The 18940-nt window shown below is 34.4% G+C and overlaps 1 protein-coding gene across 1 annotated transcript in view; it reads right to left on the bottom strand.

The window, feature by feature from the left end:
- Window positions 1-18940, bottom strand: part of LOC127854695 (sushi, von Willebrand factor type A, EGF and pentraxin domain-containing protein 1-like) — a 141626-nt gene that overhangs the window by 97827 nt on the left and 24859 nt on the right. Inside the window, exons 7-9 of the mRNA XM_052389753.1 lie at window positions 6889-7056; window positions 5483-5650; window positions 1216-1383 (exon numbers count right to left, since the gene is read on the bottom strand). Coding sequence (XP_052245713.1) covers window positions 1216-1383; window positions 5483-5650; window positions 6889-7056 — 504 coding nt within the window. The remainder of the gene's footprint in view (window positions 1-1215; window positions 1384-5482; window positions 5651-6888; window positions 7057-18940) is intronic.

Raw genomic sequence — 18940 nt, 5'->3', positions numbered from 1 at the left:
TAGTTGTAGTCGACAAGATGAGTTATTTTTAACGCCATGACACCTTTTTCATATCATGCCGTCATAAAATATGGTACACTACGGAAGCGTATATGGTACACCCCAAAAATATGGTCATATATGTTTTCCTTCTCTAATTCAAGTAGAGCAGTAGTCAGTTACTGGCATAAGTATGTACATTGAGTACTGGGTAAACCAGTCAATCCAAAGAAAGTGCGAGTTGGTAAACTCACCGCCGTGGAGTAACTATTACTAGCTAAACTACTGTTTAGCACGGAGAAAAATTCCAACTAAAGCAACAGACATGAAGTGTAAGCTGTCTGAATGTTTTTCATAACTAAATCATGCACAGAACTTCCTTACCATACAGGTTACAAGTGGCTGATGCAGACCAGCCAGAGTCAGCGTTCTTGTTGTTTATAATTATTATACTTCTGATGATGACGATGTTGATGCTGTTATTGTTGTTGATAATGATGAATTGAGGGTGATACTGATTATGCGTTCAGGAACATCAACTGAAATCCAAAATTCTATTGGTTTCGAATAATATATCAACTAAAATATATAGATTACTTCAGTGTATTGTGTAACTTTCTTTAAGAATCGCATATAAAAGAGGTAAACTCATTCAAACAGCAAGAACTGTTTGATTTGCATTTTATTTTACCTTTCATCCAATATATACTTTTTCAGTCAGAAAATGTAATTGTAATTTCAGTAAGTAAGTGATTTTGCAACGATTGCTTTACGTTAACAATATAATTATAATATTTCACCCCAGGAGTTTGAAATTCAATCCATAAAGCTAATCTTATGGCTAAAAAATTTATAATATACCCCTATATAGTATATAGACAACAGGAAGAAAACGCAGAAGTCCCCGGCCCAGCCCTTTTTTCACTAAACAAGGGAAATTACTGGAAAGACAGGGTACCCTTCATCGACCCACAGGTGTTGGGAACGAGGCCAAGTCACTTAAACACTATCAATATATCAATACTGTAGAGCAGTTGTCAGTTACTGGCATAAGTATGTACACTTAGTACTGGTACAACCAACTAATCCAGGAATAGAGTGAGTTGGCTAACTTACCGCCATGATATGACTTAAGTACTGTTGAAGACGGAAAACAAATCCAACTAAAGAAACAAGCACAAAGTGTCAGCAATCAGAATATGTACCATGACCGAATCATTCCGAGTACTTTCTTACCATACAGGTTACAAGTGGCTGATGCAGACCAGTCAGAGTCAGCGTTGCATTTGATGATGTTCTCTCCGCTCAGTACATAACCGTGATTGCAGGATATTTTAACAACAGTTCCATACGTTGTTACTGTAGTGTTTACTGTTCCATGGTCTGGTGTTGGGTCACCACAATCTGAAGTGCAAATAAGTGATTAAAGATTAAACGTGATTGGTGGATTCTGAGCTGTTTTAATGGGTCAGAATCCACAAAATACATCTACAATGTTATTGCACATTCCCTATAGTGACACTGTGCATGAATTAACTATTGTTTACAATACTTAAACCTCAAAAGCAAAAATAAAATAATGATGTTATCAATTTTGTGTGTGGAAGGAAACGGCACCTTTGAAAATATGTACATCAAAGTATATACAGTGCATGGATTAAACAAATAAGGATTTGATGCTGAAAAATGCCACATGGTGATGGGTCTTTTGATAAAAATGTAAAATCCAAACTGGTATGACGCTTAAGGCGAAACAGTGATGACTATAGTGCTGAAAATGCATCATGATGATTATAAGGGTGTTACTTGTGGCTGTGACTTCAATCACGATGATGTTCTTGTTGTTTATAATGATTATACTTATGATGATGACGAGGCTGATGCTGTTATTGTTGTTGATAATGATGAATTGATGGTGATACTGATTATGCGTTCAGGAACATCAACTGAAATCCAAACTTCTATTTGTTTCGAATAATATATCAACTAAAATATATCGATCACTTTAGTTTATTGTGTAACTTTTTTAGAGAATCGCATAAAAAAAGAGGTAAACTCATTAAAACAGCAAGAACTGTTTGATTTGCATTTTATTTTACCTTTCATCCAATATATACATTTTTAGTCAGAAAATTTAATTGGAATTTCAATAAGTAAGTGATTATGAAACGATTGCTTTACGTTAACAATATAACTATAATATTTCACCCCAGGAGTTTGAAATTCTATCCATAAAGCTAATCTAATTGCTAAAAAATTTAAATATACCCCTATATAGTATATAGACAACAGGAAGAAAACGCAGCAGACCCCGGCCCAGCCCATTTTCCATATATCATGTCGTCATAGAATATTGTACACTACGGAAGCGTATATGGTACACCCCAATAATATGGTCATGCCGGATTAGTTTATACCGACTTACTGTGAAATAACATGGTATGTCGTCAAAGTTTTGTAGGTTTTTACCTCTTAATTTTACTAGCCAAAACGACATTAACTTAAAGTCTCGACATAAATGTTTCCGGCTTTGCCCGAAAAATTATTTGGTCGACATGATCTAAGTCGACAAATCAACATAATTTTTGGCGTCATGCTCTTGTGAAAATGACTTACCATCATAGTTTTAGTCGACACGATGAGTAATTTTTTAACGCCATGACACCTTTTTTCATATCATGCCATCATAGAATGTTGACATTATCACAGCATTAGGGTTTACCATATACGCTTCCATACTTCCATAGCTTAAGGATTAAATATCGTCAGAGATTTAGGCTGTTATGCCAACATGCGGATTCTTTTGTCTTGAAATCTTATCCTAAGTCGACAAATCAACATAAGTTTTGGCGTCATGCTCTTGTGAAAATGACTTTTTAAGCCATGACAACTTTTTCATATCATGCCGTCATAGAATGTTGACATCATCCCAGCATCAGGGTGTACCATATACGCTTCCTTAGTCTTGAAGTCTGCTACGATTGTAAAATGTTACAATTACTTTGACACGTATTTTGTGGTCTTATACTTTGATTATTTTATGTCGACTCATTCCAATGTGTTATGATTTATTAATTTAATTTAGGATGTCATAATAGTATTCATGTGATGAATGCACCAAATGAGTAAAACCAAATATAAGAAGGAAACTAAAAAACAATGGGAATAAACCTCTTATTAAGCATTTTCGAAAAATGATGATTGTGACCGATGGAGTTACAGAAAAAGATGTTGTGCACAATTCTTGTCGTCTTAAACAGAACATAAAGTACGACATCAAAAATAATGCAGCTAACTGTACCTACCATGAAGGAATCACCTTCGTGTTTCTTCTTTTCATACAATTTTTACTTGCTATAATTAATGTGTTCGGACATTTTATTAAATATGGTTTTAAGTGTATCTGCCACCTGAGCTAAACTTGATCTTAAAAGTGAATACTTTAAATTCTTGTCTCAAACCGTAAGGCTAATAGCTTCGGTCGAATTTGGCCCATCCTATGGGTAACTTGACTTACTTAAATGTATTATTAATGAAAACTTTAAAAATATTTTCCTCTGAAGACACATTGCTCAATGTTTTGTTTTTGATAGGTATCATCATATAGTGATCATCAACCAAATTTACTGGGTGATCAAAATAGTAGGTACTTACTTTTTAGGGAATTTGCATGAAATTTCATTATCATGTGGACAAAATGGACCTGTTCAGGGATTAATGAAGCTTGTTTTTTGTACGTAGTAAACACTTATCATTTCCTACCGACGATTCGGCTAGTGTCACCTAAATGAAAATTCAGGTAAGCGATTCAGTGCCATTATTGCAATTTTGTTTACAGTACTAAACTAACAGTTCTTGCTGGCGCATCAATTGCCTATCTTCTGTTCATAAAATGTAATTGAAATAGGCTTAAAACTCACAGTGATTTTGCACAAATTAAAGACGGGCTTTTTTAAGAAAGAAAATACCTTTATACACCTTCATCTTGGCGTAACAACCTGAAAATAGTTCCACCCTAAAAGTATAATGTATAGAAAGTTTAATAATGTTTAATTATTAGATCCTGATATCTTCGCAAAAAGATAAGAAAATTAGACAAGGGAAACATGATGGTCCAACAGCGCTCACCTAAGTACAAGGTACACCAATTGTTGAAAGCTTGACCTTGCGACCTAGTGATCTGTTGTAGAAGAATAAGAAACAACAGAATGGTTCCCAATTATGAAAGGAGTGAAGCAGGGGTACTGCATATCAGGATTTCTCTTCCTTGATGTAATCGACTGTATAATGTAGAAAACTGTCGAATGTGAGAGAACTGTAATCCGATGGAACCTTACAATTATTCTGGAGTAGTTTGACTTTGCTGACGATATCACACTGTAATCATCAACAATTAAATATCTACAACCCAAGACAACACAACTGGAATAAACATACAGCTGAAGTTGGACTTAAGCATTTATATATTCAAAGTCATGAAAACCAACAGCAAAAATGAAAATATAATGAAGGTTGGACACAAAGAAGAAGAAAAGGTGGAAAGCTTCATAAATCTGGGAGCAACTGTTTAAAGGAAGATGGAGGCACAGCACATGTGAAGAAATAACATCACTGGAGAGCACACAGTTTGAATGGTTATCACGCATCTGATAGGCCCGCGACATTGGCAGAAAGACCAAACTATGCCTGTTCAGTAGCCTTGTGTTTTTAGTTCTACTGTACGGAAGTGACAGATGGAAACTAACAATGGGCAAAACTGAAAAACTAAATATATTCCAAAACAAGTTTTAAGACCGTTTTAGGAACGGCAGAAGCATGGATGATCACCAAAAATGTGAGAAGAAGAAGATAAAATTGGAGTGGGCATGGTAGGTGAAAAGACGGAACACAGGGCAGTGCTGTAGCCCTTGAGTAGACGCCAGAAAGATGAAGAAAAGAGGCCGACTGAAAACTAATTGGCGGCACGTGGCGGAACTGGAACGGATCGGTGAAGGCTGCAACACACGAAACTAAGCACGACATACAAGTGGGCAAGCTGGCATGCAGGTTGATTTATAAAATACAATATTCCACTTACTTTCACAGAAAACAGAGTCATTCCAGCCGGTTGCATTGCACTCTATATCTGATATTGTGGTCTTTTAAGTATGTTTCTCATGGAAAGAGACTAAATACTGGCAAAGAGCGGGGAACCGAGTCGGGTTGCTCAATTGGTATAGTGCAGATAGCTTAATGATAAGTGGGGAAATCCTCTAAACGGCCATTTTCCTTCTCTAATTCAAGTAGAGCAGTAGTCAGTTACTGGCATAAGTATGTACATTGAGTCTCGGGTAAACCAGTCAATCCAAAGAAAGTGCGAGTTGGTATACTCACCGCCGTGGAGTAACAATTACTAGCTAAGCTACTGTTTAGGACGGAGAAAAATTCCAACTAAAGCTACAGACACGAAGTGTTAGCTGTCTGAATGTTTTTCATAACTGAATCATGCACAGAACTTCCTTACCATACAGGTTACAAGTGGCTGATGTAGACCAGCCAGAGTCAGCGTTGCATTTGATGATGTTCTCTCCGCTCAGTACATAACCGTGATTGCAGGATATTTTAACAACAGTTCCATACGTTGTTACTGTAGTGTTTACTGTACCATGGTCTGGTGTTGGGTCACCACAATCTGAAGTGCAAATAAGTGATTAAAGATTAAACGTGATTGGTGGATTCTGAGCTGTTTTAATGGGTCAGAATCCACAAAATACATCTACAATGTTATCGCATATTCCCTATAGCGACATTGTGCATGAATTAACTATTGTTTGCAATACTTAAACCTCAAAAGCAAAATTAAAATAATGATGTTATCAATTTTTTGTGTAGAAGGAAACGGCACATTTGAAAATATGTACATCAAAATATATACAGTGCATGGATGAAACAAATAAGGATATTATGCTGAAAAATGCCACATGGTGATGGATCTTTTGATAAAAATGTAAAATCCAAACTGGTATGGCGCTTAAGGCGAGACAGTGATGACTATAGTGCTGAAAATGCATCATGATGATTATAAGGGTGTTACTTGTGGCTGTGACTTCAATCACGATGATGTTCTTGTTGTTTATAATGATTATACTTATGATGATGACGATGCTGATGCTGTTATTGTTGTTAATAATGATGAATTGATGGTGATACTGATTATGCGTTCAGGAACATCAACTGAAATCCAAACTTCTATTGGTTTCGAATAATATATCAACTAAAATATATCGATTACTTCAGCTTATTGTGTAACTTTCTTAGAGAATTGCATATAAAAGAGGTAAACTCATTAAAACAGCAAGAACTATTTGATTTGCATTTTAGTTTACCTTTCATCCAATATATACATTTTCAGTAAAAAAAATTAATTGGAATTTCAAGAAGTAAGTGATTATGCAACGATTGCTTTACGTTTACAATATAATTATAATATTTCACCCCAGGAGTTTGAAATTCTATCCATAAAGCTAATCTAACAGCTAAAAATGTAAAATATACCCCTATATAGTATATAGACAACAGGAAGAAAACGCAGTAGACCCCGGCCCAGCCCATTTTCCAGTAAACAAGGGAAATTACTGGAAAGACAGGGTACCCTACATCGACCCACAGGTGTTGGGCACGTGGCCAAGTCACTTAAACGCTATCAATATATCAATACTCTAGAGCAGTTGTCAGTTACTGGCATAAGTATGTACACTTAGTACTCGTACAACCAACTAATCCAGGAATAGAGTGAGTTGGTTAACTTACCGCCATGATATGACTTAAGTACAGTTGAAGACGGAAAACAAATCCAACTAAAGAAACAAGCACAAAGTGTCAGCAATCAGAATGTGTACCATGACCGAATCATGCCGAGTACTTTCTTACCATATGGGTTACACGTGGCTGATGCAGACCAGTCAGAGTCAGCGTTGCATTTGATGATGTTCTCTCCGCTCAGTACATAACCGTGATTGCAGGATATTTTAACAACAGTTCCATACGTTGTTACTGTAGTGTTTACTGTTCCATGGTCTGGTGTTGGGTCACCACAACCTGAAGTGCAAATAAGTGATTAAAGATTAAACGTGATTGGTGGATTCTGAGCTGTTTTAATGGGTCAAAATCCACAAAATACATCTACAATGTTATTGCATATTCCCTATAGCGACATTGTGCATACATTAACTATTGTTTGCAATACTTACACCTCAAAAGCAAAATTAAAATAATGATGTTATCAATTTTTTGTGTAGAAGGAAACGGCAACTTTGAAAATATGTACATCAAAGTATATACAGTGCGTGGATTAAACAAATAAGGATTTGATGCTGAAAAATGCCACATGGTGATGGGTCTTTTGATAAAAATGTAAAATCCAAACTGGTATGACGCTTAAGGCGAGACAGTGATGACTATAGTGCTGAAAATGCATCATGATGATTATAAGGGTGTTACTTGTGACTGTGACTTCAATCACGATGATGTTCTTGTTGTTTATAATGATTATACTTATAATGATGACGATGCTGATGCTGTTATTGTTGTTGATAATGATGAATTGATGGTGATACTGATTATGCGTTCAGGAACATAAACTGAAATCCAAACTTCTATTGGTTTCGAATAATGTATCAACTAAAATATATCGATTACTTCAGTTTACTGTGTAACTTTCTAAGAGAATAGCATATAAAAGAGGTAAGCTCATTTAAACAGCAAGAACTGTTTGATTTGCATTTTATTTTACCTTTTATCCAATATATACATTTTCAGTCAGAAAATTTAATTGGAATTTCAATAGGTAAGTGATTATGCAACGATTGCTTTACGTTAACAATATAATTATAATATTTCACCCCAGGCGATTGAAATTCTATCCATAAAGCTAATCTAATGGCTAAAAAATATAAAATATACCCCTATATAGTATATAGACAACAGGAAGAAAACTCAGCAGACACCGGCCCAGCCCATTTTCCATATATCACGCCGTCATAGAATATGGTACACTACGGAAGCGTATATGGTACACCCCATAATATGGTCATGCCGGATTAGTTTATACCGACTTACTGTGAAATAACATGGTATGTCGTCATAGTTTTGTAGGTTTTTACCTCTAAATTTTACTCGCCAAAACGACAGTAAGTTAAAGTCTCGACGTTCATGTTTCCGGCTTTGCCCGAAAAAATATTTGGTCGACATGATATAAGTCGACAAATCAACATAAATTTTGGCGTCATGCTCTTGTGAAAATGACTTGCCATCATAGTTTTAGTCGACACGATGAGTTATTTTTTTACGCCAGGACACCTTTTTTCATTGCCTTCATAGAATGTTGACATTATCACAGCATCAGCGTGTACCATATACGCTTCCATACTTCCATAGCTTAAGGATTAAATATCGTCAGAGATTTAGGCTGTTATGCCAACATGCGGATTCTTTGTCTTGAAATCTTATCCTAAGTCGACAAATCAACATAATTTTTGGCGCCATGCTCTTGTGAAAATGACTTTTTAAGCCATGACAACTTTTTCATATCATGCCGTCATAGAATGTTGATATCATCCCAGCATCAGGGTGTACCATATACGCTTCCATAGTCTTGAAGTCTGCTACGATTGTAAAATGTTACAATTACTTTGACACGTATTTTGTGGTCTTATACTTTAATTATTTTATGTCGACTTATTCCAATGTGTTATGATTTATTAATTTAATTAAGGATGTCATAATAGTATTCATGTGCTGAATGCACCAAATGAGTCACACCATGCACCAAATTAGTCAGACCAAATGAAAGAAGGAAACTAAAAAACAATGGGAATAAACCTCTTATTAAGTATTTTCGAAAAAAGATGATTGTGACCGACGGAGTTACAGAAAAAGATATTGTGCACAATTCTTGTCGTCTTAAACAGAATCGGAGTAAACATTAAGTACGTCCTAAAAAAGAATGCAGCTATCTGTTCCTACCATGATGGAATCACCACCGTGTTACTTCTTTTTATACAATTTTTACCTGCTATAATTAATACTTTCGGTCATTTTATTAAATATGGTTTTAAAGGTATCTGCCACCTAAGCACAAAGTGCTAAATGTGAGCTATATTGGTGGGTGTCTCAACGGAATCGACGTAGTTTATCGTTCGCTATGACGTCAGTCGTAAAATGTTTGCTAAAAACACAATCTTAACCTTGATAGCTTGGCAGATTTTCATGAATCATGGTGGGAATACTCATTGGGTAACCCCTATTTTATTAGTTTTTGCAAGTTGATCCTGTCTTCTGCATATGTAAGCCCCCAGAGCTAAAATAGATCTTAAAAGTGAATACTTAAAAATCTCGTCTGAAACCGCAAGGCTAATAGCTTCAGTCGAAATTGGACCAACCTATGGGTAACTTATATTACTTATAAAATAGTTTCCTCTGAAGACACAGTGCTCAAGGTTTTGTTTTTGATAGGTATGATCATAAATTGATCATCAACCAAATTTACTGGGTGGTCAAAGTAGTTGGTACTTACTTGTTATGGAATTTGCATAAAATTTCATTATCATGTGGACAAAATGGACCTTTACTGGGATTAAAAAATCTTGCTTTTAGTACGTAGTAAAAACTTATCATTTCCTACCTAAGATTCAGCCAGCGTCACCTAAATGAAAATTCAGGTAAGCGATTCAGTGCCATCATTGCAATTTTGTTTACAATAGTTAACTTACAGTACTTGCTGGCGCATCACTTGCCTATCTTCTGTTCATAAAATGTAATTGAAATATGTGATTTTGCACAAATTAAAGACGTGCTTTTGTAAGAAAGAAAATACCTTTATACACCTTCATCTTGGCGTAACAACCTGAAAATAGTTCCACCCTAAAAGTATAATGTATAGAAAGTTTATTAATGTTTAATTATTAGTTCCTGATATCTTCGCAAAAAAAGGAGAAAATTAGACAAGGGAAACATGATGGTCCAACAGCGCTCACCTAAGTACAAATTACACCAATTGTTGAAAGCTTGACCTTACGACCTAGTGCTCTGTTGTAGAAGAATAAGAAACAACAGAATGGTTCCCAATTATGAAAGGAGTGAAGCAGGGGTACGGCATATCAGGATTTCTCTTCCTTGATGTAATCGACTGTATAATGTAGAAAACTGTCGAATGTGAGAGAACTGTAATCCGATGGAACCTTACAATTATTCTGGAGTAGTTTGACTTTGCCGACGATATCACACTGTAATTATCAACAATCAAATATCTACTACCCAAGACAACAAAACTGGAATAAACATACAGCTGAAGTTGGACTAAAGATCAACATTTATATATTCAAAGTCATGAAAACTAACAGCAAAAATGAAAATATAATGAAGGTTGGACACAACGAAGAAGAAAAGGTGGAAAGCTTCATATATCTGGGAGCAACTGTTTAGAGGAAGATGGAGGCACAGCACATGTGAAGAAAATAACACCACTGGAGAGCACACAGTTTGAATGGTTATCAAGCATCTGATAGGCCCGCAACATTGACAGAAAGACCAAACCATGCCTGTTCAATAGCCTTGTGTTTTAGTTCTACTGTATGGAAGTGACAGATGGAAACTAACAATGGGCAAAAATGATAAACTAAATATATTCCAAAACAAGTTTTATGACCGTTTTAGAAACGGCAGAAGCATGAATGATCACCGAAAATGTGAGAACAAGAAGATGAAATTGGAGTGGGCATGGTAGGTGAAAAGACGGAACACAGGGCAGTGCTGTAGCCCTTGAGTACACACCAGAATGATGAAGAAAAGAGGCCGACCGAAAACTAATTGGCGGCACATGGCGGAACTGGAACGGATCGGTGAAGGCTGCAACACACGAAACTAAGCACGACATACACGTGGGCAAGCTGGCATGCAGGTTGATTTATAAAATACAATATTCCACTTACTTTCACAGAAAACAGAGCCATTCCAGCCGGTTGCATTGCACTCTATATCTGATAATGTGGTCTTTTAAGTATGTTTCAAATGGAAAGATACTAAATACTGGCAAATAGCGGAGAACCGAGTCGGGTTGCTCAGTTGGTATAGTGCTGATAGCTTAATGATAAGTGGGGAAATCCTCTAAACGGCCATTTTCCTTCTCTAATTCAAGTAGAGCAGTAGTCAGTTACTGGCATAAGTATGTGCATTGGGTACTGGGTAAACCAGTTTATCCAAGGAAAGTGCGAGTTGGTAAACTATTACTAGCTAAACTACTGTTTAGAACGGAAAAAAAATCCAACTAAAGCAACAGACACGAAGTGTTAGCTGTCTGAATGTTTTTCATAACTAAATCATGCACGGAACTTTTTTTTTTTTTTTTTTATTCAATATAAAACATATAATGTAAACATGTGCATAAGCAAGAACAAATTATAACATGCAGCAATGATAATGTTAAACATATTATACAATATATGCTAATATTTATAATGTTTTTACCTATATGTAATAATTAAACTATATATGAGTTGCATAAACAACTTGACTAGGTTATGAAAGTTTAATGTGTTTCCATTTTTGTTCAAAAATGTTAAGTGTATCGTTGTTGAGGGCTATTTCCTTTTCAATTTGGATCTTTAGTTTTAAATAAGTTATAAAACAGTTAAAAGTAGGTTTTTGTTTTTTATATTTCATGCTGAATATAAAATATTTCATTAATATAATAATGTGGTTAACAGCGTTATTAATTTCTGGTATTTTACAAGTATTTACACCGAGCTGATATTTGAGAGAGACAGTTTTATTATTAATTGATGTTTCTCTAGAAAAGTTGTCAATTGATTCCATAGAGATTGAATATGTTTACACTCCCAGAAAAGGTGTTCTATTGTTTCAATATGTTCACTACACATATCACATAGATTTGTGTTGGATAGTTTGCACTTAAAAATATATTTATTTGTAGCTATGATTCTCTGGATGTATTTATATTGAAAATTTCTCAGTGTGCTATCAGTAGTTGATTTATATGGCATGACATATATTTGTTTCCAATTAAAATCTTTTTCTCCAAGAAGGTTTTGCCATTTAGTTTGAGCTTTGGGGATTTCGGCAAGGTTTTTAATTTGAAGAGTGTAAAATATTTTGTTCGTTTTGTTTTGTTTTGCAATTATGTTTTCCACGAATGTTTTTTTAGTACATGGTGTGTTATTTGTATTGGTAGCAGCTTTAATATGTATGGGTATACTTTTGATCAATGTGTAGTACATCAGGAAATTACTTGTAGGTATTCCGTATATGTAGCATAAGTTTTCAAAAGAATAGAAGTCGTTTATTCTGTTGTCGTATAATTGATCTACATATTTAATGTTTTGTTCAAACCAATGTCTATAGAACAACGTTTTATTGTTGGTAGTTATATCTTTATTGTTCCATAAAATGACTTTACTGTTTATTTTGGTTTCTAAATTTTGAGTAACTTTACACCATGCTGAAAGAACATTCGATAGAAATATGTTTTTGGTTGAAATTTCATCTAAGATGTTATTGTCGATATTACATTCAAAAAGTAGGGAGTCACCATATGTTTTTAAAATTTTCAGGTAGAATAATTTCCATTTACTCGTATTGGTGTTATCTAAATATCTTTTAACCCAACTGCATTTGATTGCATTCAGGAATGAATCTATGTCCGTTAGTCTGATACCTCCATGCTCTACAGGTTGAATTAATTGAGTTCTCTTAATTTTATCACGTTTACCGTCCCATATGAAATTAAATATTTCTGATTTTATATCTTCAATAATATAATGTGGTGGGTTTGGGAGAACTGTTAGTGTGTAAATTAATTTAGGGAGCGCAAACGTTTTCAACACGGTGTTTTTTCCGATTAGTGTTAGTTTACGATGCTGCCATGATTTTAAACAATTTTTAAATTTTTGTAATTTAGGCAATATGTTTTTTAGAATTGTTTCATTTTCATTGTTTGTAAAGGTTATTCCTAACGTTGTTGCTTCATCTGAAGTCCAGTTGAATTTCATTTCTTTTTTAAGATGAATATTACTTTGTTTAAATTTACCTACACGTAGCACAGTGCATTTACTTTTGTTTAGTTTAAGACCCGATGCCAATCCAAAAAGGGTTAGCGATTCTATAAGATTATTGAATGAGTCGCTACTGTCATTTAAAAAATAAGTTGCATCGTCAGCAAATAGGGACTGTTTAATTTCTTCGTCAGGTTCTAGCGATATTCCCTTTATATGTTCATTTGATTGGATATAGTGTGATAGATACTCGATACATATAATAAATAGTGAGGATGAAAGTGGACATCCTTGTCTTACCCCTCGTTCGATGTTAAAACTGTTTGAAAAGAAGCCATTGTTAATAATTATGCTGTTTATATCGGTATAAAATAATTTAACCCATTTTATTAGACTTTCACCGAAATTCATATTTTCTAAGCAAGAGAACATAAAAGAATGGTCTAGTGAGTCGAAAGCCTTTTCGAAGTCTGCAAAGAAAATGAGGCCAGAATTGTTTGGTTGGTTGAAATAATTTATGCATTCTTGTATCAGACGTACATTTTCACCAATGTAACGTCCTTTAATGAAGCCAGATTGAGATCTTGAGATGATTGATGGTAATACTTTTTTAATTCTGTTTGATATACTTTTAGTTGCAATTTTATAATCATTGTTTAGTAAACTAATCGGGCGCCAGTTTGATAAGGATTCTAAGTTTTTTCCAGGTTTTGGAATGAGTGATATTATACCTTGTTTTTGAAGCGTAGTTAAGTTTTTGTTGTTAAATGAATAGTTAAGTGAATTAATTAAATGTGTTTTAATATCATTCCAGAATATTTTATAAAATTCGATTGTGATGCCATCAGATCCTGGACTTTTGTTATTTTGCATTTCTTTTAGTGCTAGTCCACATTCATATTCATTAAGTAATCCGTCACACAATAACTTTTCATCTTGATTTAAAGCATGATGTGTATTTTTAAAAGTGTTGTTATTTTCAACATGTTTTCGTTTATAGAGGGTTTCGAAGAATAAACGTTGTTCTTCTAGTATTTGAGTTCTGTTTGTTATATCTTTGCCATTAACTACTAATTTGTGTACAGTTTTTTGTTCACTTCTACGTTTTTCAATGTTTGCGAAGTATTTTGTATTTTTTTCATTGTGTTTAACATGTTGTGCACGTGCTCGTAGTATTATTCCATTGAGTTGTGTATGATAGATTCCTTCTAATACTTGTTTGTTTGATGTGATTTCATTTTCAATGGCAGTGGTATCATTTGTGTTTGTTTCATTCAATTGTTTTTCAAGTGTTTCAATGGTTTTGATGGTTTCAGTTTCAAGTTTGTGTGTTTCTTTTTGTTTAAATGATGTGTATCTTATTGTTGTGTTACGTATATTTCCTTTAATTACTTCCCATAAGGTGTTTGGGTTTGCATCTTTATTATTTTGAACTGTGTTTAATATTTCCTGTTTTATTTGTGTTTGATATTGTGTGTCTAACAAGATGCTGTTATTGATTTTAAAGTATCCTGGGCCTCTTTCAGGTTGTATGCTGTGCAGTTTAAGTTCAACTAGAGAGTGGTCTGTCATAAATCCTGGTTTAATGTTACATGTGTCAATAATGTTGCAAAATGACTCGGATATTAAAAAATAGTCTAATCTACAAAATATTGTTGGTTTTGTGTTTGAGTGCCAGGTGAATTTTCTTTCGTTTGGATTTACTGTACGCCAGATGTCTATCATATTGTAGTTTTCAATTATGTTATTCAAAAATTTTCTATTTTTAGGATGAGTATAAAGGTGTCCATTCTTTTTATCTCTTGATGGGTTCAGGACAGTATTGAAATCACCACCGATTATAATATTTTTATCTTGGTTATTAATTATGAAGGATTGTAATGTTTCGTAAAATGTGGAATCATCTATGTTAGGACCGTAGACGTTTATCAATGTTAATTGTGTTTCGTGTATTTTGATATCTATACTTGCTAATCTGCCAGTTATTATTTCGTTGAAGTTATCGACTGTGATCCCTGTATTGTTTTTAATCAAAAAAGCAATGCCTTGTTTATTTGTATGTTGTCCACTAAGATAGATGTCTCCGTCCCATTCATCCTTTAAGGTTTGTGCTAAAGAATGTGTCAAGTGACTTTCTTGTAGTAGGCATAAAGTATATTTTTTTTCGTCTAACCATTTGAAGATTTTTATTCGTTTGTCTTTATAGTTTAGCCCTTTTACATTTAAAGTACATATTTTAATCATTTAAAAAAGTTGGAGGGTGATGTGAGTGATAATTTGTGTGTGCTTGTCTAGATGGTTTCGTTTTAAAAAATATAGAAGAGCTATTCATCCTAAACAATATGTTAAGTGTAATTGAGATATGGGTCGTATGAGTACACTGTATGCGAAAATTCATGATCCAAGTTCCAGTAATGAATGTATCATAAACAAAACATTGTATTTTGCTTGACAATATCATTTGTGAGAACGTATTTTTCTCTCTATGCAACCATATAAAGATTAAAAAGAAAAAACAACAAAGAAAATATAAACAAAAAAGGATTAATAGTAACATATAAATAATGAGAGATAGATTGGAACAAAGATCCATTCGGGTCAAACTATAAATTTCCATGGAGCAATATAAAAACAGTTAATATGTACTGTAAGGTATATAAACAGTGAGACATAAAGAGTCGCCAAAACAATAATACATGCACATGCATGTTGAATAATAATTCTCAATAAAAAAACAAAAGCATAGCTGAAAAAAGAATGAAAATTGAAATTAAGACAAAACAAAACACACAAAGACCTGTTTTGTATAGCTCAATAACATTGACCCAGTACTTGTGAACTAGATTAGTATTTAATATTTTACGCAAAATAACTCCCTCAATTCACAGTCTGTTTTATTCGTGCACGTTTTGCACGAGTTTTTTGTGGCAATAAAAGTATACTTAGTGAAGATAGCCACACATGATTTAAAATTGTTTCTAGTTCACTTCGTAAATAAATTTGACACTTCGTAACGGCATTTTATATATTAATATAGTAAGGTCACTGGCAGATTTATCTATAATGCAACAATAAAATTACATTATACATGTACTATAAACTATTTGTAAAGTGCGACAGAAAAACTCACCAAAAACATTTCAAAATGCATGCGCATCTTTAATGCAACAATAAGATAACATTATACATGTACTATAAACTATTTGTAAAGTGCGACAGAAAAACTCACCAAAAACATTTCAAAATGCATGAACATCTTTAATGCAACAATAAAATAACGTTAAACATACTATAAACTATTTGTAAGGTGCGGCAGAATAACTCACCAAAAAAACATTTCAAAATATATGCACATGTCCATTGAATGATATTTATCGGTATACAAATGAATACCGTTGTAATATATTTGACAATATGATATTTCGAACTATATAGCATACGAAAACACTGTGGATAAAAAAAAACACTGAAAACTAACAGTGCACAATGACAATTGTTCGTATAGCTCGTAAAACTTAATCTGGCATTCGTGAACTCCATTTGTATTTTGCTTTTCACGCAATAACTGATCCCTATATTTAAAAATATGTTTATTCGTGCACGTTTTGCACGAGATGCACGTTACAATAACAGTACGCTTAGCGAGAAAACGCATCAATTGATAGCATTGCTTCTAGTTCGCAACTTTATTTGAACTTCTAAACGTTAATATATTTATACAATTAGATCAGTACCAGATTTATATTAGCGAGCAATGGGCCACAATATTAATTTAGTTTGCAGGTAAGTATGGATGTACTCAGGATTGGGGGGTTATATATCCTGCCAGGTCGATGATTATGTAAGTGCGTATGAAATAATGAATTAAAGATATGTTGGCAGGTAAGTATGGATGTACTCGGGGAGGGGGGGGGAGGAGCCGGAAGGTGGGTGCGAAAGAACATTGACAGGTAGGAACATAAAATTACACAGTAAGTTAGGTGCTTGCACAAATAACATAGGCATATCCGGAGACGTACAAGAAGGTTAGCATTCTAAACTAAATGAAAATGATCGTTAAAATAACTCCGATTTGCGTATATTAAATTTAGTTATGAGTACATGTAGTGGGAAATATTTTATATATGTGTCTGTTAACACAACAACATGAAAGATTAAAATGTAGTTAATAATTAACAGATATTTATTTTTATCTATGAGTTCATGCAAACCTGGTATGACTTGAAACCACATACAAAGTTGTCACACGTTACACATCGGTATTATGAATTCTTGACTGGCGATCGGAGGTTTGCACCAGAGGAGGCTTTCTTTGCGTATGTGGTGGATTCTTTCTTTGGCCATGGTTTGCTCAGCCAGTTTTTATATTGGTCAAAAAGCACTTTTTCACTGCGTTCACTGCCCCTATATTTCACAAATAGTTTGCCTTCACGCGACCAAGCTCTTTCAACACGACCCGGGTCTTTGAGACGTAGGGACGCAAGCACCTCTGCGTTTGTTTTTGTTAGGTCGTCATTGACGTAAATGTTTGTGCCCTTCAATCGATTTGCTCGTTGCATGACATCGATTTTGGTTTGACGTCGAACAAATTTCACAATCACCGGACGATTCTTGTTCGGTACGTATTTTCCGAGCCTGTGAGCAACATCTTTGTCTTTGGATATAAGCTGGATATCAAGATGATGGTTAATCATTCTCGCTGTTTGTTCTGCCACTGCAATAGATGATTGGTTTTCCGCGTCACACGAGAGGCCCGATATACGAACGCTGTTCCGACGCCCGTATTGTTCGAGGTCATTTATGCTAGTTTCGAAGATTTGTATTGTGGACTGGTTGTTTTGTTTAATAGCGTCAATTTCTTTTTCTTTTGAATTTAGCTGCTCTTTAAGCGTCGATATTTCTTTTTGTTGGTCGAACATATTACTTTCGATAATTTCTAATTGTTTAATTACGGATGCAAGCAATTTCTCTTTTATTTCTTCGAGTGTTTCTTTTATAATGTTTTTGATAATATCAGTGTCGCTCTTTGTGAGTACATTCGAAAGTTTTGAGTTTATTTCGTCAAGTCTTTTTGTAATACATGATGTTTCTGAGTTAGATGATGTGGATGATTTGATTTCATTTTGTTTGTTGATTACGAATTCCGTCATACTTTTTTGGCCTGATGTATCGTCATCTGTCTTCTTCTTTTTGTTACGTTTTTTATTTTGTTTTGGAGCCTTGGGTGAATCTTAAAGTGAAGTGTCCAGTAGGCTGATGTCAGTAGGCGCCCCTTCACTTGCTGTAGATGAATAGGCCCTTTTGTTCATTTTTACGGTCACAGTACACTACACTTTGTGTTAAGCATGGAAACAGTAAGCCGTAAATAATCACTATAACTGCGTCATAATCACCTACGTAGTGTAGTCAAACGGAGTTAATTGGATATGCTTCGCCGCATTTGATGGTTGTCTGTTGCCTTTGAATTGGTTTTGTCATGCGTGACGAAGTAACTGTTAACTAAGATGATGGAGTAAACTGGTTTTTGATGATACAAATAAAATATATTCAAAAAATGAATCCAATCCCCACCCAGTGAAAAGTGTAGATGCAAAAACTGTTTTTGTTTAGTAAATAACTTTCAGTTGTATTTTCACCAAAATATCATACATGTTTGTGTCCTTCCCATATTGGAGATACTCCAAGCCACGCACCTAACTTCCTTACGACAAGTGGCTGATGCAGACCAGCCAGAGTCAGAGTTGCATTTGATGATGTTCTCTCCGCTCAGTACATAACCGTGATTGCAGGATATTTTAACAACAGTTCCATACGTTGTTACTGTAGTGTTTACTGTTCCATGGTCTGGTGTTGGGTCACCACAATCTGAAGTGCAAATAAGTGATTAAAGATTAAACGTGATTGGTGGATTCTGA

This window comes from Dreissena polymorpha, chromosome 13 (assembly GCF_020536995.1).
Source record: "Dreissena polymorpha isolate Duluth1 chromosome 13, UMN_Dpol_1.0, whole genome shotgun sequence".
Taxonomy (NCBI): Eukaryota; Metazoa; Mollusca; class Bivalvia; order Myida; family Dreissenidae; genus Dreissena; species Dreissena polymorpha.
The sequence above is the reverse complement of the archived record's forward strand: the minus strand, read 5'-3'. Positions and strand labels throughout refer to the sequence as shown.